Below are 26,930 nucleotides of genomic sequence, written 5' to 3'. Positions count from 1 at the left end.
AACGGAACTAAACGATGATGATGCTGTACAGCAATGTCTAGATGAGATCCTGAGTAAACATTTAATGATCCTTGTTAGAAGTGTTGTAGTCTTTAGACTAAGAAAAGAAGGAGGGATACTTTAAGCCCATATGTGTACTTTTTAGGACTACAGGAGTGATTGTTCTAATTGTACCCTAATTAGATTTACAGTATAATAAACTAGCCTAAAGTATAAAAAGAACAACCAATCATCAATGCAAAACCAAACTTGATCACTTGTCAAATATTACAAGTAATGGTATTGAACGTGGGTAGTCTAGATGTCTATAACTATATCATGGATTTTGCCTAGTCGTGGATTCTCTGGATGACACGGAGAGTGGTCGGAATGACTATATCAGATATGAGACACACATAGGCCCTACATTTTTCAATTTCCAGATTCATTTGTGTTGTTGCATTGTTGGGGTCATTGTTACTGTCTGCGTAGCGTTACACATTTTGTCACTGTTTCAGGGGCAATTGAAGTTTGAGAAATCAGCACCGGACATCTTCCTTTCAGCCACCCAGAGTCAGAATTCCAGGATGTGGCACCACAAGAAGATCATCAAACTCTTTGCGGCTTCTTTCGCTCTAGCAGCACTCTTCTGCTTGGCCAGCTCGGAGGATTTCTATGAGTTGCTAGGGATTGATAGAGATGCTGATGCAAAGGACATAAGACGTGCATTCAAAAAGCTTGCGCTGACTAAACATCCAGACAAGAATCAGGTACATTTTAGATACTTAACTTTTTGAAGTCCTTCCTCCAGTACTAAATATCAGGGCTTGCTTTGTAGAAAGCCTCTTGTAGCTCTCTGAAAATACAATAAATTGTAGAACATGATTTTATCTCTACTATCTGTCGTTAAAAAGAGAACATCAGGCAAGATCAGAAAACTACACATTATGGCCAGCAACTGACAATTTTGTATTCAAAGAGATATTTGTTTATATATGACAAGTCTCGAGTATACTCGAATAGATGTCTTAAGGAAATGTTAGCCAAATCACTTTGACCTCAATGGGTTAAGAATTAATGACATTGATCAGAAAATACAGACCCCACAGATGGGCATCAACATCAAAAGTTCATAATTTCCATGATTTTGAAGCAAGCTTATATTTATATGTTTGGCCATACTGGCCAATGCAAATACACATATAAGAATGCATTAATAGAATTTTTCATTATTTATCAATCTTCACCAAGGCTTCATGAGTAGTGACCATTAGTGTGCAAATCATCAGATAACCTTGTACAAAAATGGACCTACTGCAGCTTATGTACAACAACATTTCACATAGTAGGTATAGAACAATGTATATTTTTTGTAATGTTGCAATGTCACAGTAACCTGTCAATGATTTTTCCTTGTCATTTTAACCCTAAAAAGCCACTAAGGCTGGGGGGGGGGGGGGGGGGGGTTGAATCAACTCCCCTTGATATTTTTTACGACTATTCTGCCATGCGAAATTTTTTGACCACGCCGTTTGCTGACTTTTTACTTTCAAGTCTCGCACATCTTTTGACACCATTTTCGCGAAAATCGCGTATACCGTTATGACGCTGCACGACCTTTTATACATGCCTGTGAGACCGAAAATGGCTCAAAAATATGATTTTGTGTATAATGTCTATGCAAATGGAGTTTTCTCACCTTATTCATAAAAGATATGATTATTTTCACTTTCATAGGCTGAAATCAATTAATTTTAGCATAATTATGCTTGAAAAAGGTTCTATCATAAATTTTGCAAAAAAAAAATGAAAAAACAAAGAAATACATAAGAAATTCATAAAACAAGAAAATACACAAGAAATTAAGTTTGATACCAGATTTTTTTTTCAACTACATTGTTAGGAATGCTACAAAGAATGTTATCACCAAAAATTAGGATTCTACCTGAGCTTTACTTTCTTATTTAGAGCAAAATGTATGATTTTATGCATATATTAGCATAATTAACTAATATAACAAAAGTTTCCATTTCTTTTTTAATAGTGTGGAAGATTACGCCACAGGTAATGCATGTGCCAATTTTCATGGCGATTGCGCGATTGACGGCCGAGATCTCGGGGAGGGGGGGGGGGTTTGAATCAACCCCACTCGGCCACAGAACACCCCAAAAAGCCCAGCTTGGTTAGGGTTAATCACCCAAGGCGCAGGCAAGATACTTAGGTCTTATGAAATGTACAGTACAAACACGCAGTACAAACACATGAAGATATTCATGTGAATCTCATATCATTCTATCTAAAAATCTTTCAAGTGATTAATGACACCATGCAGTGAATTTATCCTGCAGTGCCAGGCTTGAAGGGAAGTAGAAATCCAAATTTGTATAAGAAGATGCAGTCAACAAGGAAATGTTTTCAACTTTGAATGTAAGAAAAGGAGAGATGAGAGCAAGATGACTGCTATAGTTACTGGTATGTCATGATACAGGATGACCCTCAGGCACACGAGAAGTTCCTCCGCATCAACCAGGCATACGAGGTCCTCAAGGACGATGAGTTGAGGAAGAAGTACGACAGATTTGGGGAGGAGGGCCTTAAGGAGCAGAAACAGCAGTGGCACCGCTACGAGAGCTGGCAGTTCTACAAGACAGAATTTGGCAAGTTGTGCAATCTTCTTTTCTGGCACTAGTGCATGCTGGAAGGAAACTGTCTTGTATGAAAGTGTGCTTCAGAAGGATTATGTGGACATTTATAAGTAGAATAGATATGATGGCAGCTTGAAATTACTACTTCATGTGAAGAAGAAAGTTTTGGAAATTGGCTGATAAAAAACCCACAAAGTGAAGAAATGAAAAAAAGCAGTAGAATAGGAAGAATGAGCAGAGTCAAAGCCTACAGATGCATTACACCCATGTCAGTCAAATGACAACTTTAAATAAACTGATCTCCAGGGTTTTGCAGGTCACAAAATTCCACTCTTTTTCACAGTAAAAGAGACATTCCTAAGCATAAGGCAGCCATTGAAACCACTGTGAGGTGGTTAATGAATAGCATTAACAATTGCCATTCCTTAAATGACACTGATTAGAAACTGTAAATGATTACATGATTAAACATCTTTAGCATGTGGTGAGTTAAATAGTTATATAGCTACAGCTTGGGTAGGGACAATACCTGGAAATTTAGTCGGATTTGAAATAAAAAAGAAAGGGGAAAAAATGTAATCACTGTAGCGTATTGATGTTTCTTGGAATATTTTGTCAGCAGGTTTTAACCCCGTAGTAAGTTTCATTGGTTTTTATATTTCTACTTAAATGATAAACAATTTTATTGTTGCAATAAAATGTACAATGTATGTGATGAGATTTTTTACTTTTAAAAGTTGTAGTCGTGTCAGTAATTATGACAGCTTTGTCTGTGTCTCCTCTCTGTACAGGACTTTATGATGAAGACCCAGAGATTGTTACACTCAGCAAGACTGACTTTGGTAAGTAAATGAAATGGAAGTAAGAATTGTAATTGTCTCATTTCACAGCGATGACATTGATGTCATTAATTGAAACATCCATAAAGTAATCACTAGCTCATGTGTTCACTGTTCCCCCTTTGATGTCATAGTATCTTTGAGTGAAAATGTGCTATGATATTGCATTTGAAAATTGACAAGCGTTTTTGTGGAACGTCTGATGTGTTTCTGTATTTTCACGTCTCAATGAAATTGTCTTCATCTCGAAAAACTGAAGTTACATTTTCTCAATGTTTTGGCAAGGTATGATGAATTGGTTTAATGAGCTGGGCCTTCTATAGTAGTGAACAACAGAACGTGTCAGCGCAAAAGTAGTCGTTTGTGATTTTCCTGTTATTTACTCAAAGCCCGTACATTTTGTTTCCAAAGATTAAAAAAAAAATCAACCAAACCAAAAACCTAATGACCCCACTCTCCCATGTGAGCAGTCTGCCCATGCAAGGAGTTATCCCCTCGGAGGGATATGACACACAAATGCCATGATTATAAGCTATTGAAAGATAAATATGACAAAGTGATAACACTGAATGAAGAAAGTAAGATAGGAAAAAACAATGGGAAAGAAAGAAAACATTCTTGAAAGCAGAGGAAGGCAGTGTCTAACTGTTTATATCATGTTTATTGTCACTGATAAGAATTCAAGCAAATATAAGCCAGCTCGGGATGTGAGTGATCGTGTGTACAGGGAGAAAGGGCAACGTGGCAGTCATCCCGTTACTCAAAAACTATGTGTACATAAATTCCATCACTGTCACAACATTTAAAGTGGTGATGGATATCTGGCTGGTAGAGTTACACATTATTATTTCATTTTTGTTCATATCAAGGGGCTTATGCTGGAGACTGCTTTCAAAGCCCACATTGTGGTGTTATAAAATGTCCTTTACAAGTACAGTACTCTCCGCGTAATCGGGTATCGCGTAAACGGGTACTCCGTTTAATTGGGTATAAATGTAAAAATCAGTTCCAATGCACATTGAAATTACCTGATAATAGGGTTGCCTCTCCGCATAAATGGGTAAATAATTTCTTGTAGTCTAATTTCTACCCACATTTTATCGCAGATGTAACACTTTAAAAAATCATGAATGTTAAATTTTCCTCGGCTAATCGCATTCTCTGCTTAATTTGCAAAGAAGACCGATCATTTGGGGAGTGATTTAACATGAAAGCACATGTACCAGTACCGACTTGCCACACGTAAACGAACATTGCACAATAGCTGGCACTCACAATTAAATAACACGGGAGTTGAACACACTAGCGCTCCTCCCTTGCTCCGCAACAACATTCACAATACGAGAAGTTTGCAACAAAAATCAGGCCATGCACCACCTCCATAATTTGTGCTTTTCCCCAGCCACTTCTCGAAAAGTAACCCGACGTTCTACGTGACTAGTGCACGCAAATAGGCAACCTAGACGTGTTCATTTCGGAAAACGCCTGGAGTCTATAGTCAAACGACAAAGTTTTCTGAAGACATATTTGTCCATAAAAAGAGTGTTAATTACTGCTTGTGACTGAGCAAGTGTAAGGTACGTGTATAATGTGCCGTGCAAGCACGCGTGTTAAGCATACAGTGAAGGTGTTTGCTGCAGTGTACAATGAATGTATATATACACATTGTGTGTGTCAATTATGAATGAGACGTGTTCTTCTGTTAATCGGGTACTCCGCTTAATCGGGTAAGAAACGCTCTGCCCAAGCCTACCCGATTATGCGGAGAGTACTGTAATGAAATTGAAATGCACTGGCAGTTCTACTCACTGAGTTAGTTGTGTATTCTTTTGTTATGAGTGATGTATATACAAAACTCTCATCTTGTTTGATGTGTAAAGAATAGTTTTATAAGAGCACATAGTTTCAAAACCTGAACTGTTTCTTGCTCTGTACCTAAATGTGATTATATGGCACAAAGGTTGTATCTGCTCATATAGCGCCAATTATAATCTTGTGGAAACACACCGTGGAAACTCCATGTTATCTCGTTTAACATTATCTTTCTAATTACTGCATATCAGTTCCTTTCAATAATACAAACGTAATTATGAGAGTATACTTTCAATGTTCATGTGAAGTATCATAAGTCGCACATTGTATTTCCAGTGGTCAACACACTTTAGTTTACTCCTGCTCTAGTTTTTTAATGACATATTGTTACGTTTATATTTTGCTTGTATTTTGTGTTCATTTGCAATGTATATTACAATGCAGCTTATGTTTGCTTCTGATAGTTGTTAATGTTATGTGCCATTGTTATGCACCGAACCTCTCTGTAAGAGTAGATTCTCAGGATGGATACAATTAACACACAGTGAGATTACATGAGTTCTGGTTGCAATATAGCTGTGACATGTTAGCTATTATCTACAGGTATTTCATATTCATCTGTGAAACTCTGTATTCTTCACTTTTGTGATTTCTAGTTGCATTCATCTCCTTTTAGTGTTCATTAAAAAAAAAAAAATCTGTATTCTCTCTTGTGATCCCCAGAACAATCCGTATTTGGAGAAGATATCTGGATTATCAACTTTTACTCCCCGAGGTGCCATCACTGTCATGACTTAGCTCCAACAGTAAGTTTTGTTTATTTTCTTTGTCTTAGAAAAGCAAGAGAATATTATCATTTCTAGAGGGAGACAAATGGAACAAAATTCACACCTTTCTTTGTCTTTAATACTTTGTAACAATTGCTCCTTTGGTGATGAGTGAATAACTGACTAATGGCTGATTCTATTTAATTGTATTCATATTCATTAATCAATTTGTTTGTTTAATTCTTATATGTGTATAATTGTCTATTTGTTGATTTATTTACCTGACACATATCTTGTGATATTTTATGAGTTACTATGTTTCTGCACACTATCTTTGACTTGATTGTCACATCCAGCCAAGAAGACCAAAGAAGCATCCTGCTGTTTATCTTCCATATTATCTGCTGTATTTAGATTATCCTTTATCACACTGGTAATAATCCCCCTTATTACATTTATTCACTTCCAGATATGTTCTTTATTGTGATAATGTGGATGCTTCATATGAAGTAAATTCCACAGAATGTTTGATTATCTCGCTGCACTGGTTGCATTTGTTTTAATGGTAAACACAGAAAGCATATCTACTACTCCCTATCTGCCTGAGAAGTGTTTTATTGACATGCCTCCTAGATTGTTTGATTAAACCTGAACTCTGCAGCTGTTCAGTTCTCATACACAGATTTTCCCAGCTCCATTATCAATAGTGTTGAATTACAATACAGTGTAGATAAGTACTGACATATGAGACACAAGTCGGTCATTGGTTGATCAGAAATTATATACTCTGTTAATTGAGAAATAGGGTACTGGCCAAATGCTATAGCAACAACTCTTAAAACTTGTTTGAGTCAAAAGGGTCGGAGTTTTTTATCCTAGCATATGGACATAGACTTGTGTGATAAATTTTATACTACTGCTACTACTGCTGCTACATTGTACTACTGCAGCTGCCCCTGCAACTACTACTATCACATTACTACTGCTGCTGCTATGACTACTACTACTACTACTACTGCTACTGCTACTACTACTACTACTACTACTACTACTACTACTACTACTGCTACTACTGCTATTACTTACTAATGCTACTACTACTTCTGCTGCTACTATTACTACTACTACTACTACTTCCACCACCACTACTATTACTACAGTGTAGTACTACTACCACTATTAGTAGCAGAGATGCCAAGTTGAAAACATTTTTATGAGTGAGATTTTCATGACTCGGCATCTTGGCGTGCACGCATGTGCGCGAGCGAGCGAGCAAGCGGGGGGGGGGGGGGGGGAGGGGGGGTGTCCCCCTTCCCACGGTAGGGAGCTTTTTCAGTTTTGAGCTCTTAGTCGTACTGTTGTGTTGTGGTGCATACTTCAGTGATTATATTTACTTATTTTGAAAGACAAAAGGGAAATATACCTTCAATTGCAACTATCACTTTAATCCTTTGAGTAATGTCCCGATGCGTGAGAAAGAAGGGTGTCATGCATGAGATCGTGAGATAGACCCTAAATGCTTGAGTCTCACGCAGAATGCGTGAGACTTGGTAGCTCTGTAGTAGTAGTAGTAGTACTGCTACTTCTTCTACTACTACTACTACTACTGCTGCTGCTGCTGCTACTGCATATGCAGTATACAGTACTGTGTTCATTAGCAGGGAAGAAGTTTGATCATTGTACATTGTGTGAAGAATACCAGTAATATCAGCACATTTTGTGAATTATAAAAAGCAGAGTCCATTTGAGCACTGGTTTATAACTCTTGCTCTTGAGACTTTCCTTTTGAACTCTGCTCTATGAGCAAACACTCTCACCATGGGGTATTTGTGCAAATGTTTTGAATGATCTCCTGTGATTACTGTGTCAATATGATCATATGCATTTATGTTGACAGATTATGTTTTGTGCAAACATGGTTTGGATATCACACACAATGGAGTCCCAGATTTTATGTGCCTATGGTAGTACGAAATGTGTAATATCACACACATGCAAAAAGGATTGATGTATTGATTGAAGGACTATGAGTTAAATAATGATGTCATTAATGCTGTTTACATGTAAGAGAGATAAAATATCTGTTTTTTATACAGTAGCTAATTTAAAAAAACTTACACATCATTGGATAGGAATCTGAAGCACATTCTATCCCATTTTTTATTGTTTGTGAACTGGAGGTATACAGTTTATTTAATCTGTTGGAGTGTTGATGCAGTGAAAAGTTGAAAACCACATTGGGGTAATAGAGTTGTTTCATTGCAGTCAAATGGTGAGAGGTACTGCCTCATGAGGCATAATCAACAGTATACGATGTATCATATATATCATGTATGTATATGGTCTGGAATTGCTGTAGATATTTAGATAGTGATCCATACTGTTAATGAGCATGACATTCATTCTGCCACAATGATATGTTTGTTTGTCCACTAGTGGAGAGAGTTTGCCAAGGAAGTAGAGGGCGTTGTCCGAGTTGGAGCGGTCAACTGCTGGGATGACCGGCCATTATGTACTGCCCAGAAGGTCAAGTACTTCCCCACACTGTTCGTGTATCCAAAGGTGAGTACACTCTAGGTACATTCTGGTTCTGTGTAACACTGTTTGGTTGTAATAAGTGTCTGAATCAAAGTAATGGCTAAAACACCTGAAATGTCATGGACCAGCATTCCTTGCCTGTCATCAAATCTACAGTGCACTCCTGTTATAACAAACATTGTTATAATGAAATATATGAACAATGAAAGAAAAATTTCATGTCCCCGAATCATCTATGATCTTTTTATACTTAATTTGTTTGGCTACAAAGAAATTTTGATATAACTAAAGAATAGTACTGGTCCCGGGACTTCGTTGTAATGGGAGTTGCTTGTAATGCAACAATTTGACGTGCAAAGATGACAAGTGCAGTAAACTTTCTCTTGCTCTCTTCTTCTTTTTCCTTCTTATTATCTAGCCTAATTTATATGACATCTAATTGAGTATAAAATGGAAATATGGACAACAAACGCAATGGTCAACTTGTTCTGTATTGTGATAAAGAAACAAAGAGCTGACCTAACAAACCTTTTAAGACAATTTTTGCAAAGTGCCAATGGTATTGTGGTATCCATCTGTGATATGTTGTTGACACAGGTACAGTGTACTGTGAAGGTGATTTACGCTGGCATTGTCACCTGAATTTCACTTCAGAATGTTTTGCAGGCTAGAAATATTATACAATATTCTTGCTTACTGTAATTACCACCATCTTGACTCTTTATTTCATGTTCTGCCCCATTATTTTATGACATACATGTGTATTTTGAGAATTCATGTCATGTACAGAGTCAAACTTTTCTAAGTGTACTATTGTCCACAGTTTAACAGTCTTCTTCTTGATTTCCCTGGATGTACATTGTATGTTGTCTTGCCTAGCATGAGGAGTACAAGGGAGATAGAACCCTTGATGAGCTGGTTAAACACGCCCTCAACCTTGTACAGGCAACAATCCATCCGCTTTGGGCAAGTAAGTAAACTGGGCTGGGGGAGGAGAGAGGCACTTACTAGATGAGCAGTTAAATTGTAGTTGGTGTACAGCTGTATATGCAAATGCAATGAAAAGTGCCTACCTTGTGTTTAAAATTTCGTCTTTTTTTTTTCGGTTGTTGTGTCACAGATCTTGGCTGGGCATTTCTTTTCTAATGTTAGATGTGATTTGTGCTGCATAGTATATCAAAATAGTATTACATACTGGATGATAATTATGCCATTAGATGAGTATTTTGAGAGATGAGTAATTTTCTCTTTTTGTTGTCTCCTTTAAGCATGTAATGTATCATAGTGTAAACTTCTTATCCAAAAAAAAAAAAAAAAGTAAAGAAAAAAGAAATTGATGTTTTCTTTGTCATATAAGTCACCTTTTCCAAAAGATGTGTTGTGTATGGATTAGCAATCAGATTTGATATTCTGCTACTGCTACCACAATAACAAAATTTAACCAAAAAAAAAAAAAAAAATGCTCACATGAATTTTTCTTTTTTCTATCATCACAGGAAATTTCAAGACAACACTTTTAGCAGATGATGCCAAAAACCAGCCGTGGGTGATTTCATACTGTGCTCCACCAAAGGGTAAGCAGAAAACATTTTGAATTGGGGATAGGCCAACTCATTTCTTTTCATCTTCTCACATATTTCTTGAGATCATACTCGGTAATGTTCTATAGATTTTTCCTTTTTCAGATTTTAACCCCTTTCAGCTAGTTTTATGGGTTGGAGGAACCCCCACCCCCCCCCCCCCCCTCCAAAAAAAAAGAGAGAAAATGGTAGTAAAAAACATTGCTAGATTGATAGAAATGTGAACTAAGATGAAATGCGTTTGTTTTGATCCAAAGTTTCCACCATATACCAAATGAATTTATGCACATGTAGACTCCCTGTAATCCTGCCTCCAACACAGTATTCATTACTTGAACAAGCCATATGGTGCAGAAAGACTGTCCACATTATGATTAGTACAATGATGCATTTCTTTTTAAACAGATGTGACAAGTTTTCTACTTCAACAGCTACAGGTATAGAATCACAAAGGCTACAATTATAGGAAACTTTCATAATGAGACATCTCAAAGTAGCTTTGTGTGAAAAGGAACTTTGCGTTGAAATGAAAATTGTCTGACATTTTTGCATTGCAGGAAAGTGATACAAAGTTGGTAAAGAATTTATTTACAAGGTAGTATATATCTTGAACTCTGCTCAGATGTGCTCTATATTCAGTACACTATGGCTATGGTGTCTGTGTGAATTGCTCTCTTAATAACTTGACATACCCATACAGTTTGAAACACAGTGATATTCCTTGTACTCAGCCAAGTGTGAAAACTTGATCATGGAAAACATATGTCCTTACAGCATTTCTTCCTTGTCCTTGACAAAAAACAAAAACAAAACAAAACAAAACAAGGACCTGTAAAAAATAGATATTCTTTGTGCAATGCATCCCATTAACTTCACTGATTGACTGGTGTTACAGGAACAGCTGGTGACACACAGGATGTGGCTCAGGTTGGTTGTCTAGACAGGGAAGATCAACTGAAGCTGGCGGCCATTTTGGTAAGTAGCTAGGGGAGGAAGACTAGCCATGACTGACCACTCCTTCTCGGACACTGGCCCGATGACAGTTTTGTGTCACAATCAGAATAGGTGTTGTACATGAGTGTACACTGTATTTAAAGGAAAAGTTCACCTTCATAAACATAAGGATTGAGAGAATGTAGCAATATTAGTAGAACACATCATTGAAAGTTTGAGGAAAATCAGACGATCCGTTCAAAAGTTACAAATTTTTGAAGTTTTTGTGCAGTACCCGCTGGATGAGAAGACTACTGCAGTGTATGAATAACTTAAATGTCACATGCGTACAACAATATAAGGAAAATATAAAGAGAATTTCACAAAATTCCATCTTTTGAAAAAAGTACACATTCCCCTGACTCGTTACCGACAAATGTTATGGGTAATATTAGTCCCCCTGCCTTTACAAAGAGGCAAGTCAAGTGCTCTTTTATTATGCGAAAAAAGTGAAAATATGTTGAATTTTCTTTTACGTTTCCTTTATACTGTTGTACGCATATGACTCACAAGCTGTAGTAGTCTCCTCATCCAGCGGTTCCAACACAAAATTTAAAAAATTCATAACTTTTGCATCGATTGTCCAATTTTCCTCAAACTTTCACTGATGTGTTCTACTAATATTGTTGCATTTTCTCAATCCCTATGTTTATGAAGGTGAACTTGTCCTTTAATGGACTGCTGAAGTCATGTGTGATTTGAAACAAAAATGGTGGTAGGAGGGACTAGGGAGTTATGATATTACGGACCTGAATCTTTAGAGTTTCAGACTTCACTGATCGATTATCAAGGATTCAGTGATAGTGTTCAGATATGAAGAGAATATAATGTATATAGGGTATGAAGGAAGGAGCATGTTACATTAACACATCATATGTCCATGAAGGGTAAATGGAAACGAAACTCTGGTACAGTACCTTAATCTTTGTTATATAATTGTATACACAAGGGAAATGTAGTTGATGTACCATTATCTGGAACTTGGAATCTATAATGTTTTCTTTTGCACATAGAAGGAAGCTAGATATGTAAGTTTACCATTTAGTGGGATTAATTGTCAAAATGGTTCTAGAATAATTGTAGCAATTACTACCGATATTTTATGACAACACATGTATGCTACAACTTGATCTTATGTTTAAGCTTTAGCATGTAAGCGGTTAATACAATGAAGGCTTGTATCCTGTGTTTGCTACTCACAAAGTCACATTTAGTTAAAAATTTCATTTGTTTCCACCCTGCCTCCCTCTACAGAACAAGGTTGTCAGTGTTGGCTATGTGAACTGTGTGGCCTCATCACAGCTCTGTGAAAAACTCAAGATAGAGGATTCCACCATTAGGTTCTACCAGAAGGCGAAGGAAGTTACCAAAGGGGGAAAGGTATGTCCCTCACGTCTTGACTCTTGAAAGAAGATGACTCATGAAGTGAATAATGAATGAACGAATCAATGTGCCTGGGAATGAATGAATGAATGAATGAATGAATGAACGAATGAATGAATGAAGGAAGTGAGTGAATGAATGAGTGAATGAATGAATGAATGAAGTGAGTGATGAATGAATACATGAATGAAAGAATGAACATTTCTATTATTAACCTGTTGAGTACAAGTCCCGAGTATTCTCGGGCAAGTGTCAATGGGAAATGCGTGTTGTAGCAAAATCAGACCGTCCTCGATGGGTTAACATTAATGATTACTTTTTGTGTGTTTGGAAATGTAAGTTGATTGAAATTGATTTATTCAGTCTTGGTTGGAGTTCAAAGTTTATTGTAGTAAATAGTCATAACTGCATGGGATGGTCAAATGTATCATACGTATATTGACCATCATTTTGTTTATGAAAAGAAAATTTTTTTTTTTTGTTTGGTTGGTTTCATGCTCTCTCCCATAAAAGTTGAGTGATACTAATATACAATGGTGATAAAAACAGAGTAGTTGTAATACAGTAGCTTAACAGATCAATATCTACACTCAACTAGATTCTGAGAAACATTGTGAAGGATCTATCGTAGCAGTGCTTTTAACCATAGATGTGTTTGTGTGATATTTTTTTGGGCTGATGTATGTTTCACTGGCTGCAACATGGTGAAGATTAAACAGTGCACCAGCATCTATTAGGTCTTTATCCGTTACAGCACAGATGCAGCCAGTCAGTTAACTTTCAACAGGTTTTTCTTACCACTTCAATCAAATGTTGACTTATTTTGGCAGGAGTTGGAATTTGAGCAGCCAAAGCAAATAGCAAATGAGATCATGAAGCAACTGCCAGATTTGTCTACATTAACAAGTTCAGAGCTGCAGGTGAGTCTGTATTCAGGAATGTGACTAATATACCAGCTGTAAAAGTGGAAATTTTCGTAGTGTTGAATTTTTCACGCATTTCGCGCAACCGGACACCAGCTTGAAAATAAGAGCATGTGAATATTTTTGCTTGTCATATGTTTTGGTAGTTGATGTCTTGATTCCATGGAATTAAAAATAAGCGAAACTCATCTTACCCAGCTGAGCGTGAAAAGTTGCTCATGCGAAATAACCACTTTTACACTAATAGTAATCTCGCATCATCTTCGTGTGTTATCTATGTTTCGATTCTGAGTTCAATCAGGGCTTGAATGAATGCTGGTTACTCATGTACATGGAGAGGCTATGTCCATCTTTTCACTTTCATTTCATATTATTCAATGATCATGCAAAACATGTTTCAGATTTCTGTGAGTTGTCTTGTCTGATGAGTCCAGTTGTAGTTTGACTTCAAAGCTACTTGCGATTTGCATGTTTTGATATCATTATATTCAAAATTGAACCATTTTGTCTTTCGGACCGAGACAGAAAGCTCGAGATGACCTGGTCAGTGGCAGTCAAGGCCAGCCAGTGGTGACTTATTTCATGGATAGTCCTGGAGATCAGGACCTGGAACTCAAGAAACTTCCACATCTACTGACCGACATGAAGGTGAGATATGATTCTTGCTAACTTGATGTGAATGAAATTTCCCTGTAACACCACATTTGGTGAAACAAGTATTATGCAGAGCTCAGAAGCAGTTGTGGCTCATAGGCCCAGGGCCAGTAAAAAATGATGTTGGCCCATCAAATGTCACAAAAAGCTGATATGTTGGTGAAAACTAAAATTCCAAATGGATAGATATGCTTCCTTTTATTTAGGACCACTTCATTTCTTTTTTGGACCACCAAGAAAATGTGGAGACGTATCTTGGAACACGAAATTTGTTTTTCAAGAATAACAACCATTGCACTGGCCTTTAACCATTGCCGTCTGGGTGTTGATATCCCCCTCTGCATCAGAATTGAGACTAACTGCAATACAATGAGAGCCACTTCGATCTCCCCATAGATCATTGATGTCAACAGGGTATTGTGAGTAGTACGCTTAGTTTACATTCAGGGTAGCGAAGGCCTTATCCAAAGGCTACCATTTTCACTGGAAAGCATGAGTCGTATTTTTCTTTGTCATTTTTCCTCTGCTTTGCACGTCTTTGTGTTTTTTTACGTTGTTTTTGTCTGCTGTTTTCATCCAGGTTGGCAAGTTCAACTGCAGCAATGACCAAGCACTCTGCGATAATTTGTACATTGGCAACAAGTTGCCAAAGGTGGCGCTGTTCAGAAGGGGAGGAGGATATGAATTTCATCATGGTAAGATAACGTTATAATCATCATGTTAAACAATTACATTTGATAGAAATTACTTCAGATTATGTGGTGACATACAACAAAGTGACAGTAATGCAGGCAATGGAGAGCTAAGTGTGGATGTAATGATGTTGTAGCAATTTGTTCTCGTGTCTTTCTGCATGCAAAGTTGAATATTTACAGAATTGACTAGGAACCGTATCCGGGAAATTACCCCCAAAGTTAGGGTTAGGTTTAGGGTTAGGTTTAGGGTTAGGAGTTTGGGTAAGGGTTAGGATTAGGTTCAAGAGTAGGATTACGGCTAGGGGAAGGGTCCGGGGTAATTTCCCAGGGGTAATTGCCCTAGACCCCTAGGAACAACACAGATATTGTAAACTTTAATGTCTGTGTGGTAAACAGAATGGCACAATGAATATTCAGAAGTTGTGACATGTCTGTACTTGAATTGCAGGGCGACTATTTGCCCAGGACATTGCAGCCTTTGCCAGGAATGGCTTGAACTCCAGACTACGTGTCCTGGGTCCCAAGGATTTCCCAGACCCAGTCATCAGCAGCCAGGAGCCATGGTTTGTGGACTTCTTCTCACCGGTGAGTTCTGGCTTCCCTCTCAACTTCTTTGGTTTGTTTTGTAAATATGTTGGTCCCCTGCCAGAAATCCTCCAATACCGTCATGTATTTGGGATACAATTGTAAATCCTGGATTTCTCAGTGAAATTTCACTTTTCTTGGCAAATCATGTCTTCATTCTTAACTCTTCAGCAGAGCTGCCAAGTATTGCTTCCTGTAATATGAAGTATGATTTGTCGTTATCAAAGATCAGAAAATGTACAATTCAAATGAAAAAAGAAATTTCTTAAATTTGATTGAGCATATGCTTTTTATTATTATTTTTTTTAAAACCAAAATATGGTTTTGCATTGTGTATCAGCATAATGTTGGTGTTTTTTTTTTTTTTATACTTTTGAGGTTGTCAGCTCTGCTTCAGGTCCCATTTCAGTTTTGAGTATATCATGTGCCTGGGACCTCCATTTGACCACCTGTCAAAGAGATAAAATCTTTTGAATGTTAACAATAGGAAAGACATAGTAATACCTATTAGATTGTAGTGAACCCTAAAAGGACAAAGTAATGATTGTAGGGCATAATAAAGCATATTAGGGGATAATAATGCATATTAGGGCATAGTAATCATATTATGGCATAGTAATGCTTAATATATTGCATTAACAGTTTCATACAAAGTATGTAAGATGAATGCATGGCCCATAGTCTTCACATAGACCCATAGCATAATTTCCCTGTTGCCATGACTCTAATGAGAGAATTCTTCCTCATCTCCATCCCAGCACTGCCCCCCCTGCCGACAGCTCCTCCCAGAGATCAGGAAAGTAGCCAATCAGATGCCTCACATCAACTTTGGCACGGTCGACTGCACCACGCACATGCCGCTCTGCAACCAGCAAAACATCCGCTCCTACCCTACCACCATCATGTACAACAGCTCCAAACCACACATGAATGTGGGCTTCTCATATGCACATGTTCTCAGGGAATTCATTGAGGTATGTCCCCCTGACTAAGCTTTAAAGTGTCCAAGATATGTTCTGGACATAAGGTTGACCTATTGAACATTTTATGCAGATCCAATCATTGGACCAGTAATCAATTATCTTTCACTGTTGTAATTGTGTTTTCATGTGTCCTTGCTGAAGCTCAATGTGTTAGGGCAGCTCTGGTGCTCCTAAAGGTCAGATTCTGTTGAGATTTGAAAGTGCATGAGTTATGAACACAGCTTTAGTCTTTAAAAGCCAAGCAACAGTGTTTGAGAGTTACATGAATGATGTGATGCCAATACTTCCTTGAGTAGAATTCAGTAATACCATTTGATGGGATGAATAATGTGTGTTAGCTGCAGTGAAATGATATGAATGATTTGCAGAACTCAGCAAATTAAGCATTATGTGTTGTACACTCAGCAATGGGATTTTCACTGGTTAAAATCTGCTTTCCATTGGCCGTTTTAGGACACCTTGAATCCCAAGGTCGTGGCACTCTCGCCCTCTCTCTTTGACGACCTTGTGAAGAATCGAGGGCGGAGTGACGTGTGGTTGGTGGACTTCTACGCCCCTTGGTGTGGACCGTGCCAGGCTCTCCTGCCAGAGTGGAGGAAAGTAGCCAAGGTAAAACAACTTTCTTTTAACACATTTGTCCTCACAATAGGCATACATGGTACATATGTATACTGGTATGTCAGGACCACAGTTCTAGCAAATAGTGAGATACAGTGCTGCACCAGTCAAGCGGTCTGTCATATTCATATTAAAAGGTCATTCGGGATGATTTTTATGATTTCACATGATGTAGTACACATATCAATAGTGTCGTATGTGACCTTGCATCACAAAACCAACAAAAAGTTGCCAGACATGGATATTTAGTTAAGAGCAGATTCTGAAAGAGCAGACTTTAAGCTTTAAAATGATGTATAACTCAATTAAACTGGACTCTCTTAACCTATCTAAATATTTTAAAGTATAGGGGCTATTCAAGTGCTTAATCTTTACGAAGCCATGCTAGCTGTGAATAGAACGGAAAACAGGATGTAAACCACCGGAGCAATAACAATGAAGGGATTATCAGATTAAGCTGAAATTGAGCATGCTTTATTCATGCATTCTATCCATGATTGAGGCCAACTTTCAAAGCAGTAGCATCATCCTTTCTAAAGTCATTAGAGTTGAAAGTGAAGAGTGTGTACAGGGGATTTTAAGAAATGAAAAGGGGATTCTATAACTTCTTTAGACACACCTACTGTAATCACACTATTCTACAAGAAAGTGATCAAGAAAAGCTGCTAAAAATGCAGTTTCCTGTTTGTTTCATGATCCCAAACTCTACCATAGTGTCTAAGAAGACTTGCTCTTTCAGAAAATATGAAAAACTCAAGATTGGCGAGGTTGACCCATATCACCTATTTTCAGTCCTCACACAAAATCAGTGCGTGTGACTTTTTGTTGTTTTTGTAATGCAAGGTCACATATACAGATTTGTGGAATTTGTTGTGGTTCTTGAGCTGATAAACCAATACTCTGAAAAACCCAATATGCAAGACACTTGGCTGATGACATAGGAGGCTCACATATTCCAGTGATGTAGCGATATACATTAATTCCATTACAATGCCTCTTGCTAAACAACTTCACCTGTGTAGAATTTATGCATGCTTTCTTCTCTTGTTCTACTTCCGTGAACATCCAATCATGCATTCGTATGTAAAGCTACTATATCATCTTCCTTGTTCATTGTGATTTGTAATGAATTTGGAAGAATTCTGTTCCTCATCCCAATCAATGTAAATTCTGAAACAGTGTAACCAGTATAACTAATTTATAAATGTTTAAATGCAAAAGTCTAAAAAAATCAGCCAGAAGTCTCCTTTCAACTTTTAGCTTGTCCATCCATCCAGACTTTGTGTTTGTATGATAGCTTATTCAGTGTTAATTGGATTAAACAGCATGGGTGGATTCAGTGAAAATTATTTCTGTTTCTTCGTAAACCCTGCCCCCAAAAGAAAAATAAACATAAACACTTATTTCTGAAGGTTCTGCCAATGTGGAATATTTCACAGTATTGAAATTTCTACAAATTTTGCACTTTTTTGAACTGAAGCAAGCATAAAGAACACTTTGATATCTTGAGTAAAATGTCAAAATATGTGCAGAATAAACTCATCCACAAAACGAGAGAAATTCACTGGAATTGACCTGAGTGTAAAAAGTTGATAAATCTAAAGTTTCCACTTTTACAGTAAAATGGGGTAAACCACCAGTTTTGTAGTGTATGAATCATGCCTGTATTTTTATTTCACTGATCAGAAACTAAACGGCACAGCCAACGTTGGCTCAGTGGACTGCGTTGAGCATGACAGTTTCTGTACACAACTGAACATCCAGAGCTACCCAACTATCCGAGTCTACCCCATGGGACAGACAGGATTACATGGATTCAGGTGAGTGTTTGAGACTGGGGGCAGAGACTGGTGTGGAGATGAGTGTTAGGGACTTGTGTTATAGAGTGGTGTCATAGAGCAGTGTTATAGAGCAGTGTTAGGGACTGGTGTCAGAGACTTGTCAGAGACTACTGCAAGAGACTTAATGTCAGAAACTAGTGTCAGAGACTTGTGTCATACAAGTTGTGTCAGATATTAGTGTCAGACATTTGTGTCAGACACTGGGTGTCAGAGACTTGTATCAGAGACTGGTGTCAGAGACTAGTGTCATAGAGTGATGTCAGAGACTGGTGTCAAAGACTGGTATTGTAGACCAGTGTAAGAGGCTGGTGTCATAGACTGGTGTCAGAGACTGATATCAGAGATTGGTGTCAGAGACTGGTGTTCTAGACGAGTGTTAGAAGCTGGTGATAGAGAGACTGGTGTCAGAGAATTGTGTCATAAACCTTGATTACACAGAGCTTGAAAGCAAAATGAGATAGTACCTACAAAATACCAGTACTGGTGTTCTGTTGCTTTTTGGTAGTCAACTGCAGCTAGTGTAGCTGTATCAGACTGGTAACAAGAGTTAACAGGAGCCATTTGGGTACTCCATGAGGATGCTTTCATGCCATGATTACTTTGTTCCCTTCTCATTCAGCCATTTTGAAACATAATAGTCATGAAGAGAATACATGCTTTAAAGGTAGGGAATCCCATTTGCATGCCTTAAATGAAGAGTTGTGTAAATACAGTGGTATGTTGAAGAGAGTATCATTTTAGAAACTCCCATAAAGTATTGAAAGTGGAAGGTAACATTTAGTACATTTTTATTGACCGTTAGATTTTGATTTGAATTTTTTTCGGGGCTCACCGTAAATTCCAGTACATTACTAGGCTAGCTTTGCAGACCCATGCACTGCATGTGTGTCCATCATGTATATTTTGTAAAGAAAGTTCATCAAAACTTACAAACATTTCTATATACATTCTTGCCACGCACTCTATATGTTATTACATCAGCTTTTGTACTTTTAGATTGTGTTTATAGATGAAAAATACAGAAGACTACAACAAAAAGGCTTAAGTGTGGCTGATACACAGAACTACTGAGTAGTTGAGTTTTGTGCATTATTCAAATTGTAGATAACTGTTGACTTCCAAATTTCTCAGCAGTGACCTAAACAAGTCCCCTGAGGTTCATATTTAATGTTTTGCTGCATTTTGGGAGGTCTGTAAAAGGTATCCCCTACCTTTAAGAATGATTTACCTTTAAACATGCTGTGTTCATGTTTACTTGCCTCTGTGCGAGTCCTGCATTCATGGTTGCAGGAAAACAGCAGTGTGCAATGTTTGTGTTTTGTTGCCATTGGCTTATAAATAGTGCCTATGTCTGCTGATCTTGCTGGATTGTCTTATGTGCATCACTTGTGGACATTCGTCCAGTGATCTTCCCAACATTTCAGTTTGATATTTTTGCAGTAAAGATCTTTTTCGTAAAGTCAGTAACTGTAATGTATCATAACTCCTCAAATAAATCTGGTACTGGAAGGTAAGCACCTTATAGCATTCACTTGCTGCAAACCTCCATGGACACATGAAGGATTCAATTTCCCAGGGGCAAAGTCCGTTGTTTACCATTTCTTTCATCCTTCAGAAAAGAAAATGTGAGGCTGTTAATGTAGTGAATGCATGGTGAAAGTGAAGATTACTTGCTCAGTGACATAGTATAAAAATAATGAATGTTTATGAGTGCAATGGACAGAATATTTCATGAGGTGAAAGATGAAATGATCCATTCAACTCTGCTGTGCCTCGTTGAATGGATCAAACATTTCATCTTTCACTGAATGATGTATTCTGTCCATTGCACGAATGAAAAACATTTATTTGTTTTGTAAAACACTTAGAAAAGATTATTGTCATTTGATGTTTAATGAATTTAGGAAAAAAAAAAGAGAACGTGCGGGATCTGAGATCGAGAGAGTGCTCACTAAGCGCTTAAGGCTAGCCTGCTGTTGCATACACTCTGCAAATGCAAGCGTTTTACATGCGTAGTATGCCGGGCTTTCGGCATGCGTGCAATGGAGCAAATTGCATGGATTCAAGATTGCACGGTAAATGGAGCCATAATTGCACGAGTGATGACGTATTAGTAAAATGAGATGAATGATCAATGGCAAACAACCAATCAAATGACAAGGATCTATCTAGGTGTTATATAGATGCAGGTAGCACACAGATATGAACAAGAACTCCTGTCTCAATTTGTTGCACAGGAATTACAACGGCTGGAACAGGGATGCCATGTCCATCATGGGCTGGGTCTACAACTTCCTGCCAACGTCGGTGGAGACCATCACCCATGGCAACTTCAGGGACCTGGTCCTGAGGAGCACGGAGCCGTGGGTGGTGGACTTCTACGCTCCCTGGTGTGGGCCGTGCATGCAGTTCATGCCCAAGTTGGAGGAGATTGCCAAGGTACCTTGAAACCGCAGACAGAATTTTGTATCGAAAATATTTTTTTGCGATGAGCATACACATCTTATAGTGTACTGCCAAGTGAGGACTTTGTTATTGCTGCAATTACATGTCAGAAATGTAACTCATAAGCATGAATCACAATGATTTTCATGCAGAAAATTCCTACCTGTTTCCTACCTCCACAAAAGGTCAACATTTTTTGATCCTTTGCCGAGGTGATGTTCTTTAGTTACAAAATGATACAATGATACGATGATTTAGTGCAATGGATTTAACGTTGTATGTGCACCCAGTTGCAAGCACTTTGTTTGTGGTGGTGTAGCTTGTTTATACCTACTATCTGAGTGTGCATGCAGCCATTGCTTAATCATACATTAACCCATTGAGGACGGGCTGATTTTGCTACAACACGCATTTCCCATAGACACTTGCCCGAGTATACTCTGGATTCGTCCTCAATGGGTTAATACAGTGGACACCAATATTAAAAATGACTTTCCTCATCTCTGTTGTGTTTTCACAGGCAGTGAAAGGATATGTGAATGTTGGAAAAATAGACTGCCAGGTGTACCAATCCACCTGTAATCAAGCCAGCATTCAAGCTTACCCCACCCTCAGGATATACAGGGGTACAGATACAAAGGGATACTCACAGGTGAGTCTCAATGGTCAAGAGTTTGACCCCTTGTCACAACTTTCAGTGATTATGACAACTTCATTGGACTTACTCGGGTCCATGGAATTTCCTGCCTATGATAAATGCGTGACTACAGAAGAATTTACTAGGCATTTAGGAGCTTTAAATAGACTGCAATATATTTCAAATCCTACTTCTATCATCAAATTAAATGGCTTATTGTTATCATTGGTTTAATTTCACTTGTATTACTTGTATTACAACAGTTATTTAATGTGTATGATAAGTGGAATATCTTCACACTTACCTGTCTGTTTAATTAAGTTCTGTTTGTGAACTTTGTGAAAGAAGATATGTTTTGTTTATAAGTTATTTCCACATTGGCTTTGTTTGTTGGAGGGGATTTTATTTTTTAAAACCATCTAGATTTCCTTAAAGGGAAGGTAAACCCAAAGAGCAATGTGGATTGAGTGAAAGCAGCAACATTAGTAGAACACATCAGTGAAAGTTTGAAGAAAATCGGACAATCGATGCAAAAGTTATGAATTTTTAAAGTTTTGGTGTTGGAACCGCTGGATGAGGAGACTACTAGAGGATATGACGTATGAATGGACAACAATACAAAGAAAATATAAAGGAAATTCAACAAAAATTCACTTTTCTAGATTTATGAAAGCACAATGGACCAACCTCTTTCAGAAAGCAGGGGGAATAATTGCTACCCTTAACATATGTCAATATCAAGTTGATGGAATTTGTAATTTTCATGAAAAGTGGATTTTTGTAGAATTTTCTTTATATTTTCTTGGTATTGTTGTCCACTCATACGTCATAACCTCTAGTAGTCTCCTCATCCAGCGGTTCCAACACCAAAACTTTAAAAATTCATAACTTTTGCATCGATTGTCCGATTTTCTTCAAACTTTCACTGATGTGTGCTACTAATGTTGCTGCTTTCACTCAATCCACATTGCTCTTGGGGTTTATCTTCCCTTTAAAGCTTTCTACCTCTGATGCAAAAATGAGCTGTAATAGTATTTTACGATTTAAAACAGATTTGTTATGTATTGGAATTTGTGTATTTCTAATATCACAACCTTATTTGTTGTATGTTCTTGGATGTCAATATGTTTGTGTGGGTTTTTTTTTCTCTCTCTCTCTCAAATCTTGATTTGACAGCATTGGTCTGGAGAACATGTCTATCAGAAAGAACCGCAACATCTCATTCCATATTTACAACAAAAATTCAAGAGGAGACTAAATGTAAGTACCAGCATTTTATGTACTAAGATATAAACATGCCTTGTTTACCAAGCTGCTAATGTGTTTTACAGTAGGTGATATGTCTGTGTCTGTTTTTTTCCTTCCAAAAATGTATTATGTCACAATCTACTTTTCCACCTCTTCTTTGTTAGTGTTTTTATGCCTCCGCCACGAAGTGGTGCCGGAGGCATTATGTTTTCGGGTTGTCCGTCCGTCCGTCCTTCTGTCCGTCCGTCCTTCCGTCCGTCCGTCCTTCCGTCCGTCCGTCCGTCTTTCCGTCCGTCCGTAATGAATTTTGTGGACAAGGTAACTATCAAAAGCTGTTGAGGTATCCTGATGAAACTTGGCATGTATGTGTATTAGGGGGTGAAGTTGTGCCTATCAACTTTTGGGTGCATGTGCTCAAGGTCAAAGGTCAAAAGGTCAAGGTCAAATACATAAAATTTCACTATTTCCACCATATCTATGCAATGCCAGAAGATATTTTCTTGAAACTTAGTGTATACATGTATTACCCAATTTAGATTCTCTGGTGAAAGTTTGGGTCATGAGGTCAAAGGTCAAAGGTCAAAAGGTCGAGTAAAAGTATTAAAACTTCTTTTTTTTCTCTGTAAATTGGAAAATTGTTCAAGGTATCTTCATGGAACATAGTATATATACATGTACTGACTGGCAGTGATTATCTAGATAATGTAGGGTTCATGGGGTCAAAGGTCAGGGGTCAAAGGTCAAGTGCAACACTTCAAAATTTTACTATTTCCCTCATGTTCATGCAATGCCAGCAGGATTAGTATTTTTTTTTTTACACTTGGTGTATGCATGTGTAACCTAATAGAAATTCTCTGGAGAGTTTTTTTTTCTTTTTCTTTTTTTATTGCCTCAAAGGTCAAAAGGTCAAAGATCAAGTGAAACTGCTGAACTAACTTTTTCCTCCATATCTCGGAAGTGGCTCAATTTATCGTGAAACCTACTGCATATCTATGCATGTTCTACCTGAAAGTGATTATCTTATGAATTTTAGGGTCTAAGGCCAAATGAACATGGTAACAATTTACTATTCAGTACAGAAATTGCACTTTTTCTCCATACCGGTACCATGAAAATTACTCAATGCATAAATGTATGAATGGGTCAAAGTCAAGTTAAAGTCCTTAAATCCCCAAATACATGCTCTCCTATTCATCCAATTAAACCAAGTTCAAGGAAGGTGAACATTCAACACATTTCTGACAAACTTGTCATTTCAATATTTTGCCAGTTTTGTGAAAATGTAATCACACATTGTCCACATGGACTATCTAGACCTATTAGGAGAATCATGCATTATGGCGGAGGCATACCAGTCGCCATAGCGACATTTCTAGTTATATTTTGTTTTGTTCATTTCTCATGCTGAAGTGAAATTGCTTAAAAATGTTACTTTCTGTGTAGAAACATCTAAAATGCTGAATGTATAATGAAAATGATGATAATAGTGTGAAAATATGGTTCAGATGAAAATGAATGAGATTGCTTTTCTCAAAGTAATATAGCAGTTAATAATGTGTAATAAACCAAATTTGTATCAGTTTTTTCTTTCTTTTATTTGTAAACAAAAAGTAAAAAAAAAAAATCCATTCCAAGCGTTGTCATGTGAAGTAATTCTAATGAATGTTGGTCAAATCAGGCTCCTGCAAAGAGGGCCACAAAAGGACCTTATCGCCAAACTCCTAGCAATTTTTCTTTACTATCATAATCCTATTAAATTTACAGCCATCCATCTTTATAAAAGGGAATAAACGCCCCTGGATTATAAACCCTATATGTACCCAGGCAGTTTCCATAATCTGCTACGCTTTTTCCTGACCAATCGGAGATCAAACCAAACTTGACCAAGTGGTAGATTAGCAAGCCTACTGAGGTGTAGCAATGTGCTTTAATCCAGTAAGGAGGCCATGATGACACGGTCGGGGTGGTGGTGGTGGAGGGGGGGGGGGGGTGGGGGATTAGGAAATCTTTATTCTATTGATAGTGATAATAGTTTCTAGTCATCTATGCCATTTGATATATACAAAGTGTAAGACATTCCAGTGTGTGTGCCAATTGGTGAACGAACGGTTAATTTCTGCGCTCCCAAAAGAAAGCAGGTTACTGTAGATTTACTGTACATTGAGAGGTAACGTTATGGAAATGAAGTGGGCATCGTCGTCAAAGACATAAACCAAGTACAAGTTGTATGTATGCAAGTGTCAGCTCAGTTGGGGTAACATCACATGTTTTTTTTTCTCATTGTTTTCATTTGACAGAGTGCTGGACACAAAAAGGATGAACTTTGACCCTTGCCAGTAGTTTTTGCAACCTCTGCCTCTTCCAGTGGGCTTGAAATGCACAAGATCGTATTTTATGTATAGATATTGGTACGTATGTATTGACATAGCCAGGGAATGTGACTGAGAGTGTTGATTAAATCAATATAGTGTGAAGGGACATGCAGAATGAATTGAATGATAGGAATGCAATTAGTAGTAGTAAAACTCAATGCCATTATGACATCATGACTACATTATTAAATATGTACAGTGTACTCCCATTATAATGAACACGGTTACAATTAAATTTCGGTTACAATGAAGTAAAAGTACAGGCTGCATCATTATCCGCTCTATGTTTTTTATTGTTTATTTGTTTGGTTATAACGAAAAATGCCAGTCCTGAGAACTTCATTATAATGGGAGTCTACTATAGTAGAATATTTGTGACCCTGCACCTCAAAACAAACAAAAAGACATGAATTTTAAGTTAAGGCCATATTCTGAAAGAGCAGACTTCAAGCTTTAAAATGATGTATAACTCAAATCAAATGGACTCTCCTAACCTATCTAAATATTGGAAAGAAAGCACAAACTCAGGAAAAGTGTGAACTGAGAAAAGCGGCTCTGAAGTACAGATGTACAGTGTCTATTCAAGCACTTAATCTTTACCAAACCGTGCTGGCTGTGCGATGAATGGGACAAAAACAGGAAGTAAACCACCAGAGTAACAACAATGAAGGGATTATCAGATTAAACTGACATTAAGCATGCCTAATTAACACATTCTGTCCATAATTAATGCCAATTTTCAGAGCCGTAGCACTATCCTTTCAAAAGTTATTAGAGTTGAAAGTGAAGAGTGTGGACGAGGTTTTTCAGAAATGAGAAAGGGATTCTAAAGACACACCTAATCACACTATTCTACCAAAAATGTTCGAGATAAACTGCTAAAAAACACACTTTCCTGCCCGTTTTATGATACCAAATTCTAGCATAATGTAAAAGAAGACCCGCTCTTTCAGAAAATATGAAAAAGTCAAGTTTGGCTAGGTTGACCCGTTTGACTTATTTTCAGTCCTCACGCAAAATCAGTGTGTGCGACTTTATGTTCGTTTTGAGGTGCACGGTCACATTTTACCTTGAGAAATGCTTTGTAATTCTAGGTCACAGAAGTAGCGCAGAAATTAAAATTATGTCTTTCATTCGCTAGGATTTCTACACACCAGCTTTTACGTGTCTGCTCATGGTGTGTTTTCTCATAGGTTCTAAGATTTGCAATTTATGTAAACTTCCTGTACTTTGTCAACTGTAAAGATTTGTCAGTGGTGAGTGTTTTTGTTTCTTTTTTTAATAAAGCCTATTGCCAGGAATGCCAATGAATGCTAAAGGGACACCATGAATGAATGAATTTGTGTAGATTTAAGAACTTGTGATACACTGGCCCAGTTTGCTAATACTGCCA

The 26,930-nt window shown here is 37.5% G+C and overlaps 1 protein-coding gene across 1 annotated transcript; it reads left to right on the top strand.

Annotated features, from left to right (window-relative positions):
* Positions 1 to 539: 539 nt before the first annotated feature.
* LOC139720231 (dnaJ homolog subfamily C member 10-like) lies at positions 540 to 25,898 on the top strand. The gene is made up of 20 exons (XM_071631595.1): positions 540 to 749; positions 2,468 to 2,636; positions 3,416 to 3,466; positions 5,999 to 6,081; positions 8,479 to 8,604; positions 9,460 to 9,550; positions 10,077 to 10,154; positions 11,056 to 11,135; positions 12,408 to 12,533; positions 13,367 to 13,456; positions 13,985 to 14,107; positions 14,694 to 14,808; positions 15,257 to 15,393; positions 16,152 to 16,367; positions 16,830 to 16,985; positions 18,681 to 18,814; positions 21,073 to 21,274; positions 21,801 to 21,932; positions 23,094 to 23,177; positions 25,463 to 25,898. The coding sequence occupies exons 1-20, from the start codon at positions 567 to 569 to the stop codon at positions 25,490 to 25,492; spliced, it is 2,406 nt and encodes an 801-aa protein (XP_071487696.1). The 5' UTR covers positions 540 to 566; the 3' UTR covers positions 25,493 to 25,898.
* Positions 25,899 to 26,930: the final 1,032 nt, after the last annotated feature.

The sequence above is a fragment of the Diadema antillarum genome, unplaced genomic scaffold, assembly GCF_040938485.1.
Source record: "Diadema antillarum isolate AM-2024a unplaced genomic scaffold, OU_Dant_1.0 scf00000124, whole genome shotgun sequence".
Taxonomy (NCBI): Eukaryota; Metazoa; Echinodermata; class Echinoidea; order Diadematoida; family Diadematidae; genus Diadema; species Diadema antillarum.
The sequence above is the reverse complement of the archived record's forward strand: the minus strand, read 5'-3'. Positions and strand labels throughout refer to the sequence as shown.